Source organism: Eurypyga helias, unplaced genomic scaffold (assembly GCF_000690775.1).
Source record: "Eurypyga helias isolate BGI_N326 unplaced genomic scaffold, ASM69077v1 scaffold18032, whole genome shotgun sequence".
In the NCBI taxonomy this organism is placed as follows: domain Eukaryota; kingdom Metazoa; phylum Chordata; class Aves; order Eurypygiformes; family Eurypygidae; genus Eurypyga; species Eurypyga helias.
The window spans coordinates 85,122-105,630 of record NW_010236801.1 but is presented as its reverse complement, the minus strand read 5'-3'; the positions used below and the strand labels follow the sequence as shown (position 1 = coordinate 105,630).

The 20,509-nt window shown below is 41.8% G+C and overlaps 1 protein-coding gene across 1 annotated transcript in view; it reads left to right on the top strand.

The window, feature by feature from the left end:
• BARD1 (BRCA1 associated RING domain 1) overlaps positions 1–20,509 on the top strand; it is a gene marked incomplete at its 5' end in the record, with an annotated part of 38,440 nt that overhangs the window by 6,543 nt on the left and 11,388 nt on the right. Inside the window, 6 exon segments of the mRNA XM_010147233.1 lie at positions 459–852; positions 854–1,427; positions 9,127–9,207; positions 9,908–10,080; positions 17,879–17,987; positions 19,500–19,635. Coding sequence (XP_010145535.1) covers positions 459–852; positions 854–1,427; positions 9,127–9,207; positions 9,908–10,080; positions 17,879–17,987; positions 19,500–19,635 — 1,467 coding nt within the window.

The following is a 20,509-nucleotide window of genomic DNA, read 5'->3' as shown; positions in this document are numbered from 1 at the left end:
TAAGGATGTTATTTTAACTTGTTTACAGTTATTCTTCCTGTTCTTGAGAAGATCTGTACTATCTTTTTAGAAGATTGTTTCTGTGCTCTTTTGTGTATACACAGACTATTTTGTTAAACCTATTTCCAAGGAAAACTCCGAAAGAAAAACTTCTCTTCTCTTTATAGTCTGGTCAGAAACTCTCTATGCACGTGCTGTGTTGTGAACCCAGACTGCTGAGGGAATTTCTCTGCCAGGGTGCTCACTTGTACTGGGGTCCTTGAGCTCCAGAGTGAGGTGTGACCTTGCTGGTTGTTTTGAAGCCGTTGGGTGTGTCTTTTCAGAAGAAATGAAGGCACTCCTAGGTTGTATTAGTAACATTTTGTCAGTTGTTAGTGATTACTTTGATTGTTTTAGTTTGTGATCTTTTACTGAAGAGTGCTCTCTAAATTATTTTTCCTTTTCTCTGATGCTCTTAGATTCAACAGAAGAGAAGTCCACACCAAATGACTCAGACTTTGGAAAAAAAAATAAGAAGGAACAGATAAAAATGTGGTTCAGCCCAAGAAGTAGGAAGATTCGATGCGTCCTGAACAAGAGTCAGCCTGAGACTAAAAGCAGTGACCTTTGTCAAGACACATCTTCAGTTTACAATTTCTTTCCTTCCCCTCCTCATGACAAGCCCTCCCAGCCGACAAAAAAGCCAACACAGAGACAGAGTAAGAAGATGCAGAGGAAACGTCTAGCAGACATTAACAAAGTGTGGAGCTTAGAGAAGCCTGAGCAGAAGGGAGTTGAGAAGACGCCCAAGGCGAAGTGTGTGACCATCTGCAGTCAACCAGTAGTCCTGTGCACTTCGGAACCAAACAGCCCTGCAGGAGTCTGTAAAGGAAGCTGACTCCAGCAAAAATACAGAAAATGTGGAGGTAAAATCCTCAGAGAAGAACGAGAACAGTGAGGTGGTGTGCCCTGCACAAGTCAGCAAGGAAAATACTTGTCCTACAGAGGTGTCGCTGTCAATAGAAAATGGAACTACGCCTTTAAAACGTGGAAGGGAGCAGTCCGATCTGCCAGTTGCTTCTCAGTCTAAAAGACCCAGGAGGACTGAGAGGACCGTTCCTGGGAAGTCGGGCAGTCAGGCAGATCGCTTAGAGGAGTTACCTGAGGGTTGCTCCATCTCCCCAGCGACTGAACACAAGACATCAGTTCAGATTTCTTCCCCTGTATTGAAATTCACTGACACCGTAATGAAGACAAGAAGCTCTGCAGTCTTTCAAGCAATGAATAGTCCTTCACCTTCAAAGTTTCCCTCCACCCCCTCTACTTCTAAGGCTTGTAATCAAGTAGGAATACCACACAGTCCCTCTGTGTTGAAGTCCTCCAGTGGTAACACCATTGCCAGAAGAAATTACAAAGGAGAGACTTTGCTCCATGTTGCTTCCATCAAGGTAGGACTGTCATCTTCTTGTTCAACTTAAGACAGCGTTGTATTAAATTTCCTGGAAAGCAGTTACTTCACGACATCCTATTTTTGGGAGGAGGAAATCTCATGTGTGGTCGGTCTTCTAGGTTTATTGGAGAGTTTCCAACCTGATTCTTTGATTTCATAAAGAAATGACTGTTGGAATGACCAAAGGTGGTTATATACTTGAGAAATTCTATGTGCTACAGTGGCAGTTATACCTGTCAGTTCTAGGAGGGAATAAGCATTCACATGTTTTGGCCTTATGTGCCAGAAATCTGTCTCTGTTTTGTCATAAGGAGGTCAGCTAAGTATTTTGGGTCTCATTGGGTGATCTTGATCAGTTTTAACTTGACCTGGTAACTCAGCCAGGATGGGGTCTGAATTACCACCTACATAAAGGTAACTATGCAGCCTTAATTGAGGTGAACTGTTTCATAATCCTCGAGATCCTCCATCTGATGCGAGTGTTGGCTCAAGAGGAACGCAATGCTGCCCCCCCGGGATTCCCATGCCGAGCCCTGTGCTCTAAGCATGCCATCTTCGCAGATAGAGAAGGAGGGAGAACTGGGAGAGAGTTGGGATGTTCTCAGTAGACTCCACTTGTACGTAGGTTCAGTGTTGTTCTTGGGATGATAACTGGCGTTTTGCTGTTATTAGCCGGCTTGTGCTGTGGTAGAACTTTGTGGCATTGCCGTTGTCAAGGGCTGCCCTTCCCCGTTACAGGTTGCAAGCTGCATGCAGGTGGGGTGAGCTGAATGCTTACAGTCAAACTCATCGGGTGCATTAATGTGGCGCTCTCTTCTGAGAGGTCACTTCGAAGGGCTTGTAGCCTGGCAATTTAAATGTACTTTGTGCTAAATCATAATCCAGAAATACCGCCTGGTTAATGAACTGCCTGTACGGGTGGAATGGATTCACCTGTAAGCATCCCGACACTTACACAGCACTTGTTTGTTGGGGCAAAGGCTGGAGAAATAACTGTGTCCTCTCTCAAAGGCACTCCTGCTGCATGAGTCCTTTTTAAATGGAAGTGGCAGCTCAGCTGAGTTCGGATATCTTACTTGATGCCATTAATACGAAGTTAGGGAGGAGAAAATGGACCATTGTCCTCACTAGACTCAAGAGCTTTAAAGGGTAGATCTGTTACCTCTTGTCTGAAGTCCTGTATATTCCTCTTTATTAAAGCACTGTTTACAAATTATCCTTCCATGTTTTTCTGGGAATTTGTAAGGAATACTATTATGACTGACTGGTTCTAAACAAAAAAATATTGGTCCACCTTGAAAATTTTTAACACAGGTATGGTTTCCAGCAGTATGCCTGAGCCTTATTGTGAGACATGCCAATAATCATTGCAAAGAATTTTGAAGATAAATGAGTAAAAATAAAACGATTGATGCTATAGACAAAAAGAATAAAGAAGTTTTGGCTATCCAAGGTTATTAGTGTGGCTGGCATTGCTTGTTGGCATTGGTACAGCCCTCTCTGGGAAGGGCGTAGGGCTGTTTCAGTGGGGTGAAAAGCTGACCTCCAGCTGCCTGCCCCACACTGCCCTCAGTACAGACACGTGAATTCACACACGGGACTGAAACTGAGGGCAGTGTGGGGCAGGCAGACACGTGAATTCACACACAGGACTGAAAAAACCACATTCATTTTGGGTGTCTTCTTTTAATGTTTATATTTATTGAGCTAAAATGGGAAGTTGCTTCTGTGTCATTAGTTCTGCTGTGGTTTTAATTCGTCAATTCCATGGACGTTGAGGTGCTTGTTAATTAGTAAAGGCTTGTTTAACTAGGTAGGGCTTCAGGGTGATCTCAGAAGTTGCCACTCTCTAAAAGGTAAATAAAATAAGGCAAGGAGAGTGGTCTTTTGGTTATGGTTTTAGTTTACTTACATGTATCTCTGTTTCCAGCTACTAAATTTCCAGTGCAACTCTGAGGAAATTAGCTGTCACTGAACCTCAGATCCTCATCTGCAGGGGAGAGGTTATACGTTATCTCCTTTCATTTGTGGTGTTCTTTGTTCTTGTTACATCGCTTAATTGTGGGTATATTATAGCATTCCCAAGGTGCTGCATCCCCTGTTAGCCAGTAAATGTAGGCACAGTTACTAGTCTATGTCAAAGTGGATTGAGACTAAATTGCTCAAGCCAGTATGATGTGAGATTGGTCTTTGTAGAGAACAATGAACAAGAAATAGTAGTGATTAATTGCCAGGAATCTGCTGGGGATGTGTGCCAATTGCAAGAAAACTTTTTATTTTGCATGCAAGCATCTTTCATACAACCTGTATGTTTCTCGATCGCCCTTTTGAGCTGTAGGAACCCTGCTATAGAACTGATAAATGTGTTTTCTCAAAGGAGCTGGTCTTCAAAATACCAGCCTTCAGACTGCATGTATATGCTCATTGTGTTTTTTCCAAAATAGCCCTGTCATTTTTCCTGTTTCTGGAAGAAGTATTTCTCTTCAAATTTTGTTTTATAGGTGATTTTTTTTTTTTATTCTTTCACCAGCCAGTAATGTTTTTCTGTGTGTCTAATGGGAAACAGGCTTGTAGCTGCCACCTTCCCCCCAAAGTGAAACAAAGTCTAATTCTCTGTGACTTAATTATAAAAATAAATATTTATTTTTTTCATTAGCTCTTAGGGTCCAATACCCTGAATTTAATTAAAGCTAATTGAGTTCTTCCTTTTTTCTTATTTAAGAGATAATAAACAACATCAGGCATTAAAATTAAGTGCATTGTGCTGTTTCAAACTATTCTGAGGGATTGTCCCTGTTTAGTACTACTAGTTATTAACTTACTGAAATCAAAGTGGTTCACAAGAAAGATTCTAGTGTGGGTGAGTGTAATGCTGAGTTAAACTAATCAATTAAAACAAATGTGGCTCTTCCCACAGCAAACAGCAGTCGTGTTTATCTTCCTCCCTAGTCATTAAAGGTAAAACTTCGAATTATTTAAAATACAAAATGTGACCTATTGCACTCCTAGTATTCTAAACTGGTGGGAAATTGCCCAATCAACAGCCCTTCCACATAGGAATTTTTTACAGTTAAATGAGTTGTTCACAGGAGTAGCTCTAATGTGGCAATTACAGCTGCAGCCCAGCACTACTTAACTAGTTAGTTCAGAGTCTTAAATCTTCTCTGGAGAGGAAAAAAAATAATTGTTCTCGGTGCAATATTTCAGCTCTGGGTTGTGCCTGTGGCCCTGCATTGCCGGGGGTGATGATGGAGCAGGTCACAGTGTGGAATTGCTGCCGCAAAGAGGAATGGGGAACCACAGTGCAACAGGAGAACAGGACCATGGCAACAGCCGCACTGTTATGGAATGGATGGGAGGCAGCTGGGGAAAGGTTTTGATTTCTATGCTTCAAGTTAAAAGCAGGGAGTTGTCCCTGTTCTGAGGAAAGAAGAAACCGCATCTGCGCAGATCATCTTCTTAGTCTGAGAAAGAGAGAAGGAGCATTGCGGCCATGTTTGGTTACCTCCTGTTCCAGGGACCCTTTGGTTTTGACAGGTGACCAGGAGGGCCCTCGTAAAGGCTTTGCCCATGGCTAGCCTGCTGTGCTGGGCTCTTCGTAGCCGTTATAATTCATACTCTAATAACTGTTAGATAATGCCTTCTGAGCCTGTGAGACTGGTCTTCCTTTTTATGGCTTTGTTACCACTCAGTGACACGAGAGAGAAAGAACATTTTGTTGGCCATCGCATGCTCGCAAAACCGCATCAGCATAGATCCTTTTTCAGGTGTCTGACCTAGTCAGCTGTCCAATTCCTTGCCTTTGGTACCAGATAGATCGTGGTTGAGTGTTGGGCCACATGTGTACGTGGGAGGAACTCGGGATTTTGTGCGGCCCGTGAGTTAGCTGTGTGTATAATACCCATTCCATTGGAGGAAGGAGATCTCCCTCGGATGCAGGTGGAGCACTGCTTTGAAGTTGCAGTTAGACATTGACTCTAATGTTAAAGTTGCGTGGCACTGGCATGGTAAACAGCCTCCTGATTACAGGTAGCTTAAAACAAATATGAAGCAGTGTACTGGTTTCAAATACAGGACTTAAAAATATGAAAATTGGCCGTGAGTCAGAGCGATCCATCTTCCCAAGTGCCAATTTGAAAGCTTAGAAATGAATTGCCGCTTCTTTTTCAATAATGCTTGGTTGCTACTTCTGTTTTTGAGGTGGGCTAAACTTAACTGCTTGAATGTTTTCTTTTTGTTAAAGGTAAAGCATAGCTACTCATATGCCTGTTAGTTAAAAGATGGTTGGCTGGGTTGGGAATTAATTCAGAGAAATTTGAGGTGACAAACTCGCTGGTTCCAGGAAAGAGTTGGTTGGAGCGTTCACATTTATTACAAGCATGCTGTAATTAATTTTTGCCCTCTTTACCCACTTTTCATGAGTTGTAAATAACATTGTTTTCCTCCCCCTGCCATAACTTAAACAGATATATCTGAATTTGAAAGGGGTTTTTTTATTCAGTTGTTTGACCTAAAGCTTGTAGTCACTTGGTTACCTTTACAAATAAAGGGAGAAATGTTTGGGTGAGGTGGTACAGGGTATTAGCTGCATCTTCGTGTACTGCCCTAATTCTTTGAGTCTTTTTTGAGCTGGTCGAATACCTTTTCTTTAAGTTGTGATGTTTGGGTGGAAGTTATCTATGGTTAATGGGAAAGAAAAAAAAAGCCACTTAGAAAACAGGGCTAAAAGAAGACTTGCAGTTCTTAACCATCTGTCTGCATTAACATGGTGACACAATTGACTTGGAAAAAACTCAAACCCCCTCGTCTAAGCCAAGAGAGGATGGTTTTCTGGGCTTATGCCATCTGCGGGAGCTGCAGTCTCATTGGGAGGGAAGCGTTTGTAAAGCTGTGTAAATACCCTCCTCTGTGTGAGCTACTGCTGGCTTCTACATCTGCCAACAGATGGCCCCAGTGCCTTTCTTCCTTCCCTGCTTGTCAGAGCTCCCTTAAGCTGTAGCGGAGGAAGAGCAAACCCATTGCATTATTGCGTTGTCACTCTACATAAGCTTGGTTATGAGCTTGAAGTCTCCTTTGCTTTGTTTCTTCCAAAAGGATAATTTTATGTTCGGCAGTAGTTTCTGCCTCTTCAGAAGCGGGTTGTAATCCTTCACTGATAATGAGAGTTAAAAATAAGCTCTTCCCTGTGAGTTGTTAGCGTTTTGCTACCTGGTGTTTGTCCTGTTCTCTGCTTCTGAACAAGTGGCACCTCCAATTGCATTTCCACTCTGCTGATGCCACAGACTCCTAAGACAAACTCCTGGTATCCTCTGGTGTGGTTCTGACGCCCTAAACTCCCGGTGAGTTTTGCTGGCATTGCTAATCGAGTAAACTCCAGGGGCAAAATGTACAAAGTCTCGTTTCAATACTAGTTAAAGCACAGCTTTATGAAGCGTGTTTGAATGGGTAATCTCCAAGCAGTAGGTGGCTGTAGGTGGTGGAGTCTGATCTGCTTTCTTACTTGCAGAGGAAAGACATGTGGTATGTAGATATTTGTGGCTGGGACTTGCCCCTAGCAGGTGCTCAGCCTTTCTTGTTTAGAGTTGAGCAAAACGTTTAACTTTCAAACCAGTGAGTAATTCCGTAACTGCAGTATTTTGCTTTTGGATCACTGTCAGATGATGGTGATCCTCTTTGCAGGAGGGACCCAAACACGTGTCTGCTAAGGATCTGCTCCTTGAAATTTCATCTTCCTCTTTTTTAACCAAAATATTCATAATACAGTAACTGACTGAAGACCCTCTGAGGAGGCAAAAGGGATGTTCTAGCTGTGAACAATTTTGTTAACATGAGTCTCGTCATCCCAGTTGACAGCACCCATCCTGTCACTGCGCAGCACAACTGGCATGACAGCTCCCCGCCCTTTCTGTCACGCTCATTGCTGGGTGCCAGTTGCAGGGAGCGGGTTCCATTTACAGTGGGGGTGATGACAATATTTTTCTTCTGTAAACAGCAAAACACCAATTTTCTAATTTTGCCTTAGACCTGGATTTCACTCTGTGGATGTTGTCAATACTGGTGTCCGCACCAGCAACATTTCCTTTGATAAAACTGCGGTCATGTTTTACACATCAACGTTCACGTAACTCTTCTGAAAAGCTGTGATACTACCTAATGCCCACACAAATTATTAGCTATGCTTACTGCTTTGAAGGAGTACTCGAAATGTCAAACCCTTGCTGTACGTGTTTGCAAACTTAGCTTTAAATGATAAGCTCAAATCTCCCTCATTACAGATAATTGTATCATCTCTCTGTAGAAAAAGATCTAATGGTGAGCTCTGTAGCTCCCTCGGAGTAACTCGTCAGGTTTGATGCGTGTCTATTACTTTGCAACCACAAAGTGTTCTAACAGCAGCGTAGTCTTTAATTGCTTTGAAAGGTAACGTTTCGCTGGGACACCTAGCTTGTGGATGTAATGCATGAAGTTAACTCTGATGTGTTCGTTTGCCTGACTGTTGTAAAGCCAGCCATGGTGAATTTGGAGTTAACAATTGCTTGCTGGATTTGTTTCTGCTGAGCAGTCTTTCTTAATATTTTCTCTTTCTAAAGAGTAAAGGTTAAAGCTAGTGTGGTTTTTCCAAAGTGTTCCTTGACACCAAAAAGTGGGATCATGTTTATTTTTGTTGTATTTAAAGCTTAATTTAATGTCCTCTAGCTTTTTCTAAGGTATGCTGTGGAGTAACAGTTAAGCAGTGGCAAGCCAAGAATTCCTAAGGGCACAGAACTTTCTGTGTATCATGGATTAAACTTCTCTTCCCCCTCTCCAGGTCCAAGAATTTATATATTGCAGATTTGGCCAAAGGCAGGAGCTGGATACAGTTAGTTTATTAGTCTCTTCGCTGGGGATCACAGTCCCCTGGTACAGGCAAAGTGCCAGCAGTTGTCTTGGTTGTAGGGGGGCGTATCCTAAAGTAAATAGAATTGGGGCATTGGTGATTAGAGGGAAGCCATGTGGAAACTTGGGGCCTACTATGTGAATTTCTCTCTCATCAGCCTCTTTCCTCTTCTCATAGTATCTGCCATCAGTTTCCGCCCTTTTCCATAGACACTTCCTTGCTTGTAGTAAAAACTTGACTATAGCATTCTTCCCAAAAGCAAATAAAAACTGTTTTGGTAGAAAAAATGTCAGTGAAATTCGACACAAGTAGTAATTGCAGTGTTAAATGAAACACTTCCCCTTTTCCTTTTGACTTGTGGGAAAACAATTTACAAAAGCTTGTCAGGCTTATTACTCTTTCACCTGTGTATGTTTCTAGCCAGTTATTTAGATTAGTTTGGAAAAAAACCAAAAATCTAATCTGAAGGACAAGGAAATTCTGAATAAACGTTCCTGATTTTAATCCTGGCAGTTGACTGTAGTCAGATTGCAATCAGCACAAACTTGTCCCTTTATGCCGAGTTAAGTCTGTTATTTGCATCGTTTTTATCTAAAAGTATGTATTTGTGTAAAATGTGTAGGTGCTTCTAGATGAACAGTAAAGATAAAACGTGGTCTCCAAAGCAGCTGAGGTTTTGTTGCCCTGAGGGTATCTAAATGGAAGACTTGCAGCATTACATTTTCATTACAGCTAAATCTAGAATTCTGCATCTCTTAAATTGTTGTCTTTGTGTATCTTCTTCATTGCTTTTTAATAGCTATGCTTTTTTTCTATGTAGGGTGACCTCGCAGCTGTTCAAGAGCTGCTGAAAAACGGGGCAGATCCCAATGTCAAAGATAATGCTGGCTGGACGCCACTGGTGAGTGGTGAGGACTTTTTTCTGTCACCTGCCTTTTGGTCAGATTTCGTTTCATCCCTCCTTTCCTCTCCTGCAGTTTAGTTCCCTTTAATGCATTTAGGTGACAAAGAATTATGCAAAGGGAAGAAATGATGATAAACAATTTTGAAAGAATTTATTGGCAACTACTGACCTGCCCAAATCCAACTCTCCTTTGCTGGAGTAGGGCATGCCAAGAAATCTATCTGCCTGCAATTCTGCAAATTCAGAAAATATAACTATGATAGCAAGAAAAGGATCAGTTGCAGACAGTGTGTATATCTTATGCGTTCTTAATATCCTCAGTATTTTTTACTGTTTGGTGAATATATCAAGTAGTTGAATGAAAGAATTGCTCACTTGAATTACAGAAAATAAACTAAAAGTTCTTTTCAACAGTGATTTCTTCCTCTCCTGACAGAGTCTGTAATCTGGGAGGCTTTGTTCCCTGTTGTCTAATTTGCACACAATTGGCTTTTGTTCAGTTCTTCTCTCTGCTTTTTATTAGTGCTGGGTTCCAAGGTTAATTCATGTCAGGAATGTACTGCAGTATCCTTTCATCGTCAGCCCCAACCATCTGCTGAGAGCTGTTTGAAAATGAACGTGTTAACTGGTGTGACAAGGTCCTTTGAATTCTGTTTCACCTGACTTTTCTTTACTGCTTACGGATTTACCCAACTAGCACGAGGCGTGTAATCATGGGCACAGAGAAGTGGTGGAGCTGTTGCTACAATACAAAGCCTTAGTGAATACCACGGGGTACCAGAACGACTCGCCGCTTCACGATGCCACCAGGAACGGGCATGTGAGCGTTGTTGAGCTGCTGCTTTTGCACGGCGCCTCCCGTGATGCAGTGTAAGTAGATGTGCGATGTTATTTTAACTGTGGTGTTAGCTACAGCTTCCAGGGTGTATGTTAAGTAAACATGAAGCAAAGCTAGTAATAAGTGTGATTTATTTGAAGTGAGGGGGTGGGTGCTAAACGTATAGTCTGCTATTCTTCTATCCCCCTTTCCGACGTAGGTGTTTTATTTCTGTTTTGCTTTGTCCTAAGCTTTTCTGAGGACATCAAAGTCCTAGATAGCTGGAGCATTGGAGACTGCACTAGGAAAGTAACAAAATATGCACACCCTATTCTTACAGTCTTTGCTGCTGTCATCTTCTTAGAGCTACTGCCAGATCTAAGATGCTGAACTAGATGAGTTCTGAACTGCTACAGCTGGGTTTTTGTCCCTGCTTTTACTACACTACTTGCTGGCAGAAAGTGTTTTGGTCCAGGCTCTTCTACCTTCACAAATGGAATAGACACAGGCTGAGAGCTAGGGAGCAGGTTTTTTTTGTTTTTTCCTTTCTGGATCCAAGAACTTATCATTAAAAAAGCTTAGAAATATTTTCAGTTGAATCTTCTGTACAGTTACGCCTCCTGAAGACTTGGGCATTTATGTATAGGAGGTGCTACAGAATCTGTTAGCCTATGATTAACCCTGCTAACTAGAAGTATTTCAGGCACTAAAGGTGGTTTTAGGTGTTGTGGTATTGCTGTTGTGCCAGGGCCTGTGTATACACAATTTGAGGCTAATGCATGTTGTCAATAGGTGTGTGCATATAGAGTAGCACCGTCGGATGAAGTCTTGCAAGACATGAATTTCCTTGCCAGCCGCGTGAAGAAGAATAAACAAGTTCAGCTTAATCACTTCAGCTCTTTGTTCGCTCTTGAAGCTTACAGAATTAAGCTGTGGAAAAGCATAGGGTTTTCAAAAACAGTCCTAATCTTGAATATACTGGAGTTGGAAAAAAAAACACAAAGGCAACAAAATAAACTCATGAAACTTCAGTGTGAAAAAGTAAAACAAGGATCAGTTATTCATCTTCACTTTGTTCTTGAACAACAAAGGGCAGCACATTATACCTTGAAAAGCTGACAGCTTCAGAAAGTAATTTCGGGCCACTTGAATATTGGGAGCTGGTTGTGTGACACTTACCACCTGTCTGTCTGGTATTTGAAAGCGTAGCACAGCCAGCAGCTTTGATGCAAGGCTTTGACAGGACTGAAGGGCTGGTAGAGATGCACAGGAGAGGCTCCAAATGCCAACAGTGGGCTCTGCAGGTCTCTTGGTAGCCTTACTCTGCTGCATGTGTTCATGCAAACTGAGATGACGCTGAACCTTTCTCAGCTGACTCTACGTGAGCAAACATGATTTTATTGAAACAGAAGCTTTTTAATCATGGAGAAATTTACGTAAACTTTAAGCTCTGGCTTAACTTTTCACTGAACACAGGTAATGTTCAGTTGTATATTAAAACATTGTGACACATCACAGACTGTTTTGGGTTGGAAGGGACCTTAAAGACCATTTAGTTCCAACCCCCCTGCCATGGGCAGGGACACCTTCAAATAGACAAGGTTGCTCCAAGCCTCATCCAGCCTGGCCTTGAAGACATCCAGGGATGGGGGATATGTCACAACTCTGCAACTAGCAACCTCTTGTAGTACCTCTAAATACCAAAAATGGCTTCTAACCTGCTTCTAAATACGCACTGTTCTTGACTTAATCTCCACGGTGAATCTCTAGTGTGTGGTGTTCATACGTACACTTTCTTTTCTTTTAACTTAAAATTTTTTGGGGAACAAATTTAGCCGCCTTTAATGCTTGCCTCATTTGTATGGCGAAAGGAATCAGAGCTGCTCTGGCAAAAATCCAGTCCTGTACGTCCCCAGTTCCCCCCTGGAAAAGCTGAAGCTTCCAAATCTTTTGCATGCACTCCCTCTCTGACTGATATGCTGCTGTGTGTGTTACAATTGCACTGATGAGGGAAAGGGGGTGTTTTGCTCTGTTTTTAGAGACACAGAGAAAGGGATGGACAAGTGTTCAAGCTTTTGAATAGTAAGACTTTACTGACCTTTTCCAATCACTACTAAGAAACAATAGAAGCGAGGACAGTATTTGTCTGAGACTTCTGAAGATGTCTTGTGCCTCCCTTCCTGCGCTCTGCTAGCCTCCCGCAATGAACTGTGCCGTAGTCTTTCCCTGGATCGTGACTTTGCAGATCTTACAGGGGTTATTTTCTGCCACTGCCTCTGGTGGTTGTAGTCCTAATTACAGTGGCTGGATGTGTCTGGGTAAGCAGATTTGAACCTTCTTTAATGTAGAAGGTTTAAATATTTTTCTAGTGCATGCAGGTACCCTTATAACGAGGTTGCACCTGACAAGAAGCTTGCTTTGCTTCGGTCTTTTTTCCTAGATCCCTGAGACCACAATTTTAAAAACAGGAGGCGATAACCAGACGATCACTTAAGATGGTGCAATTACAGTTCTTTTCAGTATGACTAGTTATAATTGGCCTCTTTGTACTTAATGTAGGATCTGTTCACCTTTATGTTATTGCTCTAGGATCTTTAAAGTAGAAATTGAGCAGTCATTAGTAGGACTTGCATTTCTTCTCCTAGGTTTATTTCCTTTAGGCACACCTCAGCTATATTTGTAGTATCCAGTGTGTGAGCTAAGACCATACCAAAGCAACTTTGCCAAACTGATAAATTTGTTTAATTTTAGTTTGCCTTTCTTCTTATTGTATGTGTATGAAACTCCTTCTAGTACTTTTGTGGGCTCTTCAGGCCCTCAATGAACTGACTTTCAGCCCAGGAGAGGGCCCTCTTTATCTTGGCATGTTGAAGTGATTCTTTATTACCTCATGGGGGCAGGGAGGAAAGTTTTGATTAGTTCACTGTAATTTCTTCAAATCTTTTCCTTTAACTAAGCTGAGTAAATTGTGAACATGATAAATGTATTCAAATGTTACATGGGACACTGAAATACATAGCATGACACCCCACAAAAGTGACTGATGTCTTGCTGTTGTTTTGACCGTAGAATTAACTCAGTTTTGTGACTTTAATGTCCCTTGTGTGTTGGAGAGTTAATCTACTGGAATGAAAACAGAGCTTGTGTTGAATAACTTGCTTAGAGCAGTGGTTTTGAAATTTGATACTCAGTTGTGCAAGATGAAACTTTATTTTAAAGATGTACAGTGTTTACTAAGTGCAGATCTCAAGGCAGGTCAGATCCACCCGTCTGCAGAGGGATGGAAGGTATTATCTGGGAGCTTTCCAAGGGTCCTGGGTTCATGAAGTGCAGAGATATTAGCATAACCCTGGCTGTCAGAGCACTGAGATTTTGTCATTTCAGATTTAGATCATCAGGTTCACAGACCCATCAAGTATGTCGCATGCTGGGTGCTTTCAGGCTAGTTTTTCTCACCTTGCATGTTAATACATAGTACGTAAGGAAGTTACTCTATGGAATAGGAAGCATCTACATATCCTTGGACTAAGCGAACGCCAGTGGGAACAATCTGTTTTGCCAGAAAGCAATCCTAGGATTTCAGTATTCCTTGGCAATTTTTTTTTATTTAAATCTGTAATAGTTGTGGCACTTTTTGCCATTCGAAGTTTTCACTGACTAGGAAAGATATGAACTACAAATGAAAAATATTATATGGACCAGTGGACCTATTAATTGTCCTGCTGGTCTAGTTAATTTTTTTAAGTTAATCTCCTACACATAGCTAATTTATATTTTTATAGCTTTTTTTGTGTGCTCACTCTCTTGAATTCCGTCTTTTTTCCTTGCTTCATGGCAAGCCAAGTGATTTGAAAAATTAGATCTGTGCATTTGCAATTTTGCAGTACTTTGTAAATGCTTTCACTCAAATGGGCTATCTTGCCAGTTCTTCATGCGCAAGAAGTTTAGCATTAGTAAAAGTTGTTGTGTTGCCCTATTTCTGTAGGTGTTCGCTGCCTTTGAGTAGTTGTGAGTCTGATTCTGAACGAACCTGTCGGAATGCTCGGGGATGGACCGTGATCCTCAATTATGAATGGCACAGGGGCAAAAACTATTATAACCTGCAGTTAATTCCAGGAGGCATTGGACCCATGACACTGACATAATTTTGTCTGTTTTTTCTGTGTCAAGATAGTGCCAGGGCTTCACTGTCCAAGTGCAAGACAGTGTGCTTAACTTGCTGCTGACAGCAGGTTAATTAAAACCCTGGCCCTGTTTGGATATCTACGACAGTTTTCTGGCTACACAGATTAAATTTTCTTCTTTCTGTCAGGTTTAAAAAGATTTCTGCTTACCACACTCTCTAGATACGGGTGCTGACTGGAGCGCCCCAAACTGATGAGATTTCCACCTGGGAATTACTGGTTACAGTACTGTACTGGGACCTGGTTGTGGCACTTCCTTACAATACTGAGCTTTCCTGTGGGGCTGGGATAAAGCTGGGTTTATGCTCAGCTGTGGAACAGCAAGTAACTCCTGGTGTCAATGGGGCAACTTGACACTCTTGACAGCAAAGTAATGTATTGGAACAGGTTGCTCAGAGAAGCTGTGGATGCCCCATCCCTGGATGTCTTCAAGGCCAGGCTGGATGAGGCTTTGAGCAACCTGGTCTAGTGGAAGGTGTCCCTGCCCATGGCAGGGGGGTTGGAACTGGATGATCTTTGAGGTCCCTTCCAGCCCAAACCATTCTGTGATTCTCTGATACAGTCATCAAAGCTGTGAAAGTTTGGGGCTTCTAAAGAATTGTCAGGGGTGTCTCCCCATTTAACTTCTCTGGTCACTGATGTGCTGAAAGCTTACTGAAACATTTAGAAGGTAGCAGTTAAGTTTCTTTTTGACTACAGCAGTAACCTCTCTTGTCTTCATACCTAGTGCTTCAACAGTTGCACCATAAACTGAATCCCATCTCTAAAGCTTTTTTTAAGAAGTTCTTTGATCTCTCGGTCCTTAAGATACCATGTGTCATCTCATGTAAATTCCCAGCATGTGTCATCTCATGTAAATTCCCAGCGGATGATGTTGAGTTGCTCTTCTTGGGCTCATCTTTGTTCTCAGCACAGACATCCTACTCTGACTGGAATTTGTTCTAGCTGTAATAGCCCTCTGCTGACTACTCAGTACCTTGATGGCTGAGTAACAGGAGACTGTTAGCATCAAAGGATACATCTTGCTCTTGAATGTTTGAATCAACTTGCAAAAAGCCCACCTGTGGTCTGGTAGAAAGAAGTGTGCCTTAGAGACCTTGTATTCTAGCTTAAGCAGCAGACATACTTATTTCTGTCTTACAGAATCCGTTGTGTCTGTCTTCCCTCTGCCTGTGGAACTTGTCCTGTTAAGCAGCCGTGTGCACCAGACCCGTTCTCAACAAATCCAGACCTATAGTAGGAGCACACAAACGTAGTTGATAGTTCTAAAAATGCTGTGTTAGGGAGGACCTAATGGGCATGTCCCACTTAATTTTGTTTTGGAAACTGGATCACAATTAATTTTTTACTCTGAACAAGGTCGATGATTTATCTTGGCAGAATAAAGACATACTTGACCATACGCTTCTGGCCAAAAGCTTCTGTTTCCTTTTCCTGTTCCTGACCGGCTGCATAGATCTGGTCCTTGATCCTAGTCATAGGGTTAAAAACAATATACATTCCTAATATATGAAAAACCGTTCCTCAAGTAGCTACACTGAGAACTGTACCAGCCTTAAGTGCAACAAACTGCTTTGTTGCAAATATTCAAAACCCTTATACCCATCCCTGGTGGTATAAGGGAACTGGTGTTCCTTTTTTCAGACCTGAGCTCCCAGGTTTGTCATGTTTTACTTCTAACCATGCCATCCTATGAATGGCCATTAATTCTTGAATGCTGCCTGATGATGGGATGGCGTTTGGCAACACGCTGGTAAGAAGTGACCAAAAGGATCTTATAAATAGAGGGGAAAAAATTAAGTGAGTAAAGAGGGGGTAGCTGGAGCTCTGATATGTACAGTTTAATTGGCAAAAAATGTTCTGTATTTAACTGTGGTGGCCTATATATTTATCTATGGTAAACATTCATGGGATTTTTTTTTTTCCAACAGTAAAGGATCTTACTGTGAACTGGGGAGGGGAGAGGCACTCCCAAACCCCTGCTACTGACATGCAGTGATTTCTTCCCCCTGTTTAGTTCACAGTAAAAGGTCAGGCATCTAGTCCAAAGGCGCTTTTAGCGTATGTGCTAATATATCCCTTCCCCTGCCACAGATGCGTTGTTCAAAGGAACCGTCCTGCAGCAGTTTGAGTCAAATATGACCCTTATTTAAAGAAAGGGCAAGAGCTACCCTGATGGTGCATGACAAAGCAGGAACAGCATGACAGTATTTAATGGGCTGCAAGTCCCAGGACTGGCCGGAGATTTAACCAATTATCTTGTTGTCTGCAGAATTTGTATTACGCTAGCTCTTTGCCCATTAGTAACGCAGAAGAGCTTGGGGTTGGTAGTATTGTAAAATACCACCCTAGTATCTTGCATGTGGGATTTTGGGGGATTGTTGTTTTCCCGAGAGGCTATGTTGGCGAGCTGTGCTCAGTCAGGAGCACAGAAAGGTGCTGGGGTCCGATGCATCTTTCAACTCTGCACTGGCTCCCAGTTAAGTGAAGACTTAATGATTTGAGCTTCTCTTTGGGCTTGGATTGGGTTATGGCCTTTTGTGGCATTCCGTATAAAGCTTCCCAGATTCCTGGTCTGCACGGGAACGTGTGGCTAACTAAGAGGCAGCGCTTCGAAGATGCGGTGGTTTTTTGACCTCTTTAAATGTTTCATTGTCTGATGACTAAGCTTGCCGGATTTCAGAATCTGAGTCAGGGCTTTGTTCTCAGCAACAAGCTTCCCCTTCATAACGAGCTCTTATTATGCTTTTCGAGGGCCAGAGCTACATGAGGTGGGGAGAAGAGGATCAGCTGGAAGAGCCATTATTCTCACAAAGAGCAAAGCAAGCAGAATATTTCCCATGAGTGCTGGCAGAGGATTGTGTTTGTTAACGGCAATTATACCTGTTTGGCTGTTTCAAGCTTTCCTCCTCTTGCTACCGTCCTGTGGCTGCAAAGTTGTGTGAAGAAGAGAGAGAAGCCAGGGCTGGGCTTGATGATGTGTTTATAGCAAACCATATCTGTCTGAGTAATGCTGAAAGAATGGGGGAGGAAATGGGTCTTGAAGCATATCTAATAACTGTGAGGTGCCACATAGGATGAATAGTGTTCAACAGACTTGGCAAACCGACTGACACTGGAATGAATTGGCTGTAGTGTGTTCTGTGGAACAGCACGCTGAGGGAAAATGAGATGCATACTCAAATTTTGGAAGTGTGAGGGAGTCACAGTTCCCCAGTAGGAAGCAGATAGCTTTTACCGTAAAAGCGTAACCGCATCCAGCTCCAGTGTTTTAACACAGTATGTAGAAGCTTCTGACGTGTGTTTTATGGCAAATGGGTAAGCCAAAAATACATTTCTTGGTTATGTGACTGCAACAAAAGATTAAAGCTGAAATTTCTGGGTCTTGTGAATGGTACCAAAGTGCATCTTGACACAGTAACAAGGACAGTATATTTAACTGAACATACTGCTCTGAACATTCCTTACTCCTCAGCTGAATGCGGCAGCTTGTAATTCAGTATCCATCTGTCTTGGAAGCGATTCCTACTTGAAGCTTTGTGGTTTTTAGCTGAAATTACATATTAATAAGAAAGTGGGAGGGAAAGTTACCCAGCTAATGTGCCCAGTTAGTTAAGAATCAAGTCACATTTTATTTACTTAAACCCATCTGTGCTTGTTTTGCCAGTAATATATTTGGTCTGCGGCCTGTGGACTATGCAGAAAGTGAAAAGATGAAGTCTGTGCTAATGTTACCAGTGAAGAATGAATCGTTTTCCCTTAACCAACCCCCTGAGGTAAGTGGGTCTGCTTTTGGTTTCCCTTTTTAAAAAAACCTAAGTTCATCCTGTAATATTGAAGGCTTGGATGTAAGTACACTACATCACCCGCCTTGGTTGGGAAACTAACTTGGACGGTATTTCCAGGATGTATATGGAACACTTAAGCTATGGTATTCTGTGTTATCCTAGCTTTACGTGAGAAAACAAAGGATTTTTCTTGTAATATGGCTTTATTATAGGAGAATGAACGCTGAATTCCTGAAGTGGTGTTGATTGAACTTCGCTGCTGCTGTTGTTTTTCTGCATAGCTAAATTTGTTTTATTGCCAAACTGGCTGAAAGCAGCAGCAGTCTTTGCTCCAGGTGCCTTTTGTGTGCCTTTAAAAGGCTGTTCCAGTGTCTTCCTTTGTCCAACAATGAAGATATCAGCCTAGCAGCTGAAAACAGTTTTTGGAAGATTGTTTTGGGTTTTTTTATTTGGTTTTATCCTCTTTTTGCCAATGACTTCTCAGGACTTTTTAAGTCTGAATAACGTGACTTTGGTCACAAGCTTCTGCATTATGAAATGCTTTGTGTTTCCTAATGAATGATGATTCAACTGACCTGACTGATACAAGCAGTCCCAGTTCACTCCAGGCTGTACAGCCTGTTATGATCGCTCCTCATTGAGGTAATAAGGTACCCCTCGGCCAGAAGTAAACTGTTGGAGCTAAATCAGCAAGGATATGACTGTTCTTCCCACCTGTAGCAAATGTAAGATGCAGCTGTTGTGTTGCAAACAAAGCACTCAGTATTTGCATTTGCTGTGGGATGAGTGTGTGTGCCAATGGATGGTTACGAGCTCGTACGGATGACTTGATCCAAAGCCTGAGGCTTTAGGGTAACTGAGTCTCAAAGGTCTGTCTGTACTGTGGAATCTGGGAGTGCTTACAGAGACCCCGGAGGTGAAGTATCATATCCCTGTCAGCATGAAACTTGAGCACGCAGCTCCTCTTACTTTGCATTTGTACTATCAACACAAAAAAACCTTAAGCATTCATTACTTACAGGGCAATGTATTAGGGACTTTTTACTAAAAAGGTAGGTGTTAATTATACAAGTTACTCAACATATTGGTAGCATATCTGTTGGTAATATTTTGCTAAAAGTAGGAGGCTTTACTGCTTTATGAGGGCATTCTTTTCTGCTTCAACACTGCAGACAGCGAGGCTGTTTACGCAGCATTCAACCAGCTCTATGTGTATACACCAGTGTCTTTTAAAAAAAACCAAAAAGGCAAGGCAGAACTGATGCACAAGCTGTTTTGGTACCTTGCCTATGCTAAATGAAGCACCTCTGATGTCAAGCTTTTTTTCTCTTGGGCTGTTTTTTTAAACAGAGATTTATTTATGGACCCTGTGCACTGAGCTTGCCATGAATTGTTTTTCAAAATGCTGCTTCTTATTAAATAAAGCTGTCAAACAAGTTAGTTGCTTTCTTTATGTTCCCAAACATTTAGCTTATTGTAGAATTTTTTCTGTTCATGCAGGCACTGAGCCCCAGCCAGCCAAGAGATGGACCTCTTGGTATACTGGGGAGCAATCTTAGCTCGGAGCAACAGAAATTGCTGAGCAAAGTGGCAACAGTTCTGAAGGCTCGAAGGTGTACTGAATTTAACAGCAGAGGTATGTAGTCTTGTTGAACTGTCTCTGTCCACATATAAATAGCCGCAGTTCTGCACTTTATCCTGTAAGATACTAGCTGCAACAGGGTGGTTTTTTTTTTTTATTGTTCCTAATAAGTACAAGTTCCGAAATCCCTGAGTTATAGCCATAGTAGAGTGATGGTGTGTTGTTACATGCAAACGCATCCAAAGCCTGCCTGGTTACTGAGGCATGAGACTTCTAGGGGACCCACAGTTTGACAGTATATTGTCTGTTATTTAAAATCCCTAAGTCCTCCTCAAGGACCTCTTCTCTTTACACTTCTTTTACCAACTTTAAGGTCTCTGCTCGTGTGAGACATCCTGTAAGGTTTTTTATCTTCTGAAAAGAAGCGAGTCTCAGGCAGATGATGCCTTTAGAAAGAGCATGTTATTGACTTAAGCTGACAAATTTCTACTCACATACTAACCTACCTTCAAATATTGTTCTTCATTAAGATGATTGAGCCAAATTATGGGACTTGGGTTTTTTGGTTCCCTTTTGCAGGTAGAAACATTGTCTTAATCACTCCTATTTAGTTTTTATTTGGAGTGCTGCTTTCACTGCTTGTGAAAGAAATACTAAGGTAATTTTCCCCTACCATCTTGCCACATCAGAATTATCAGTTGAGTTCTGTTAGCTTTGTGTTAAAGGCGTGAGATCCTATAGTAAGATTCCCATCAGAGTTATATTTAACTTTATAAGGACTAAAAAAAAAAAATCCTGTCCTATAAACTGGAACCTTCTCTGAAGATTTAAGTGTTAGCTTAGAACTGTAAAAACATGACTTCTTTTTTTCACAGCAAGTGTATGTTGAAACCCACTAAATTTCTAATAGTGCTTCTACTTACTTGTA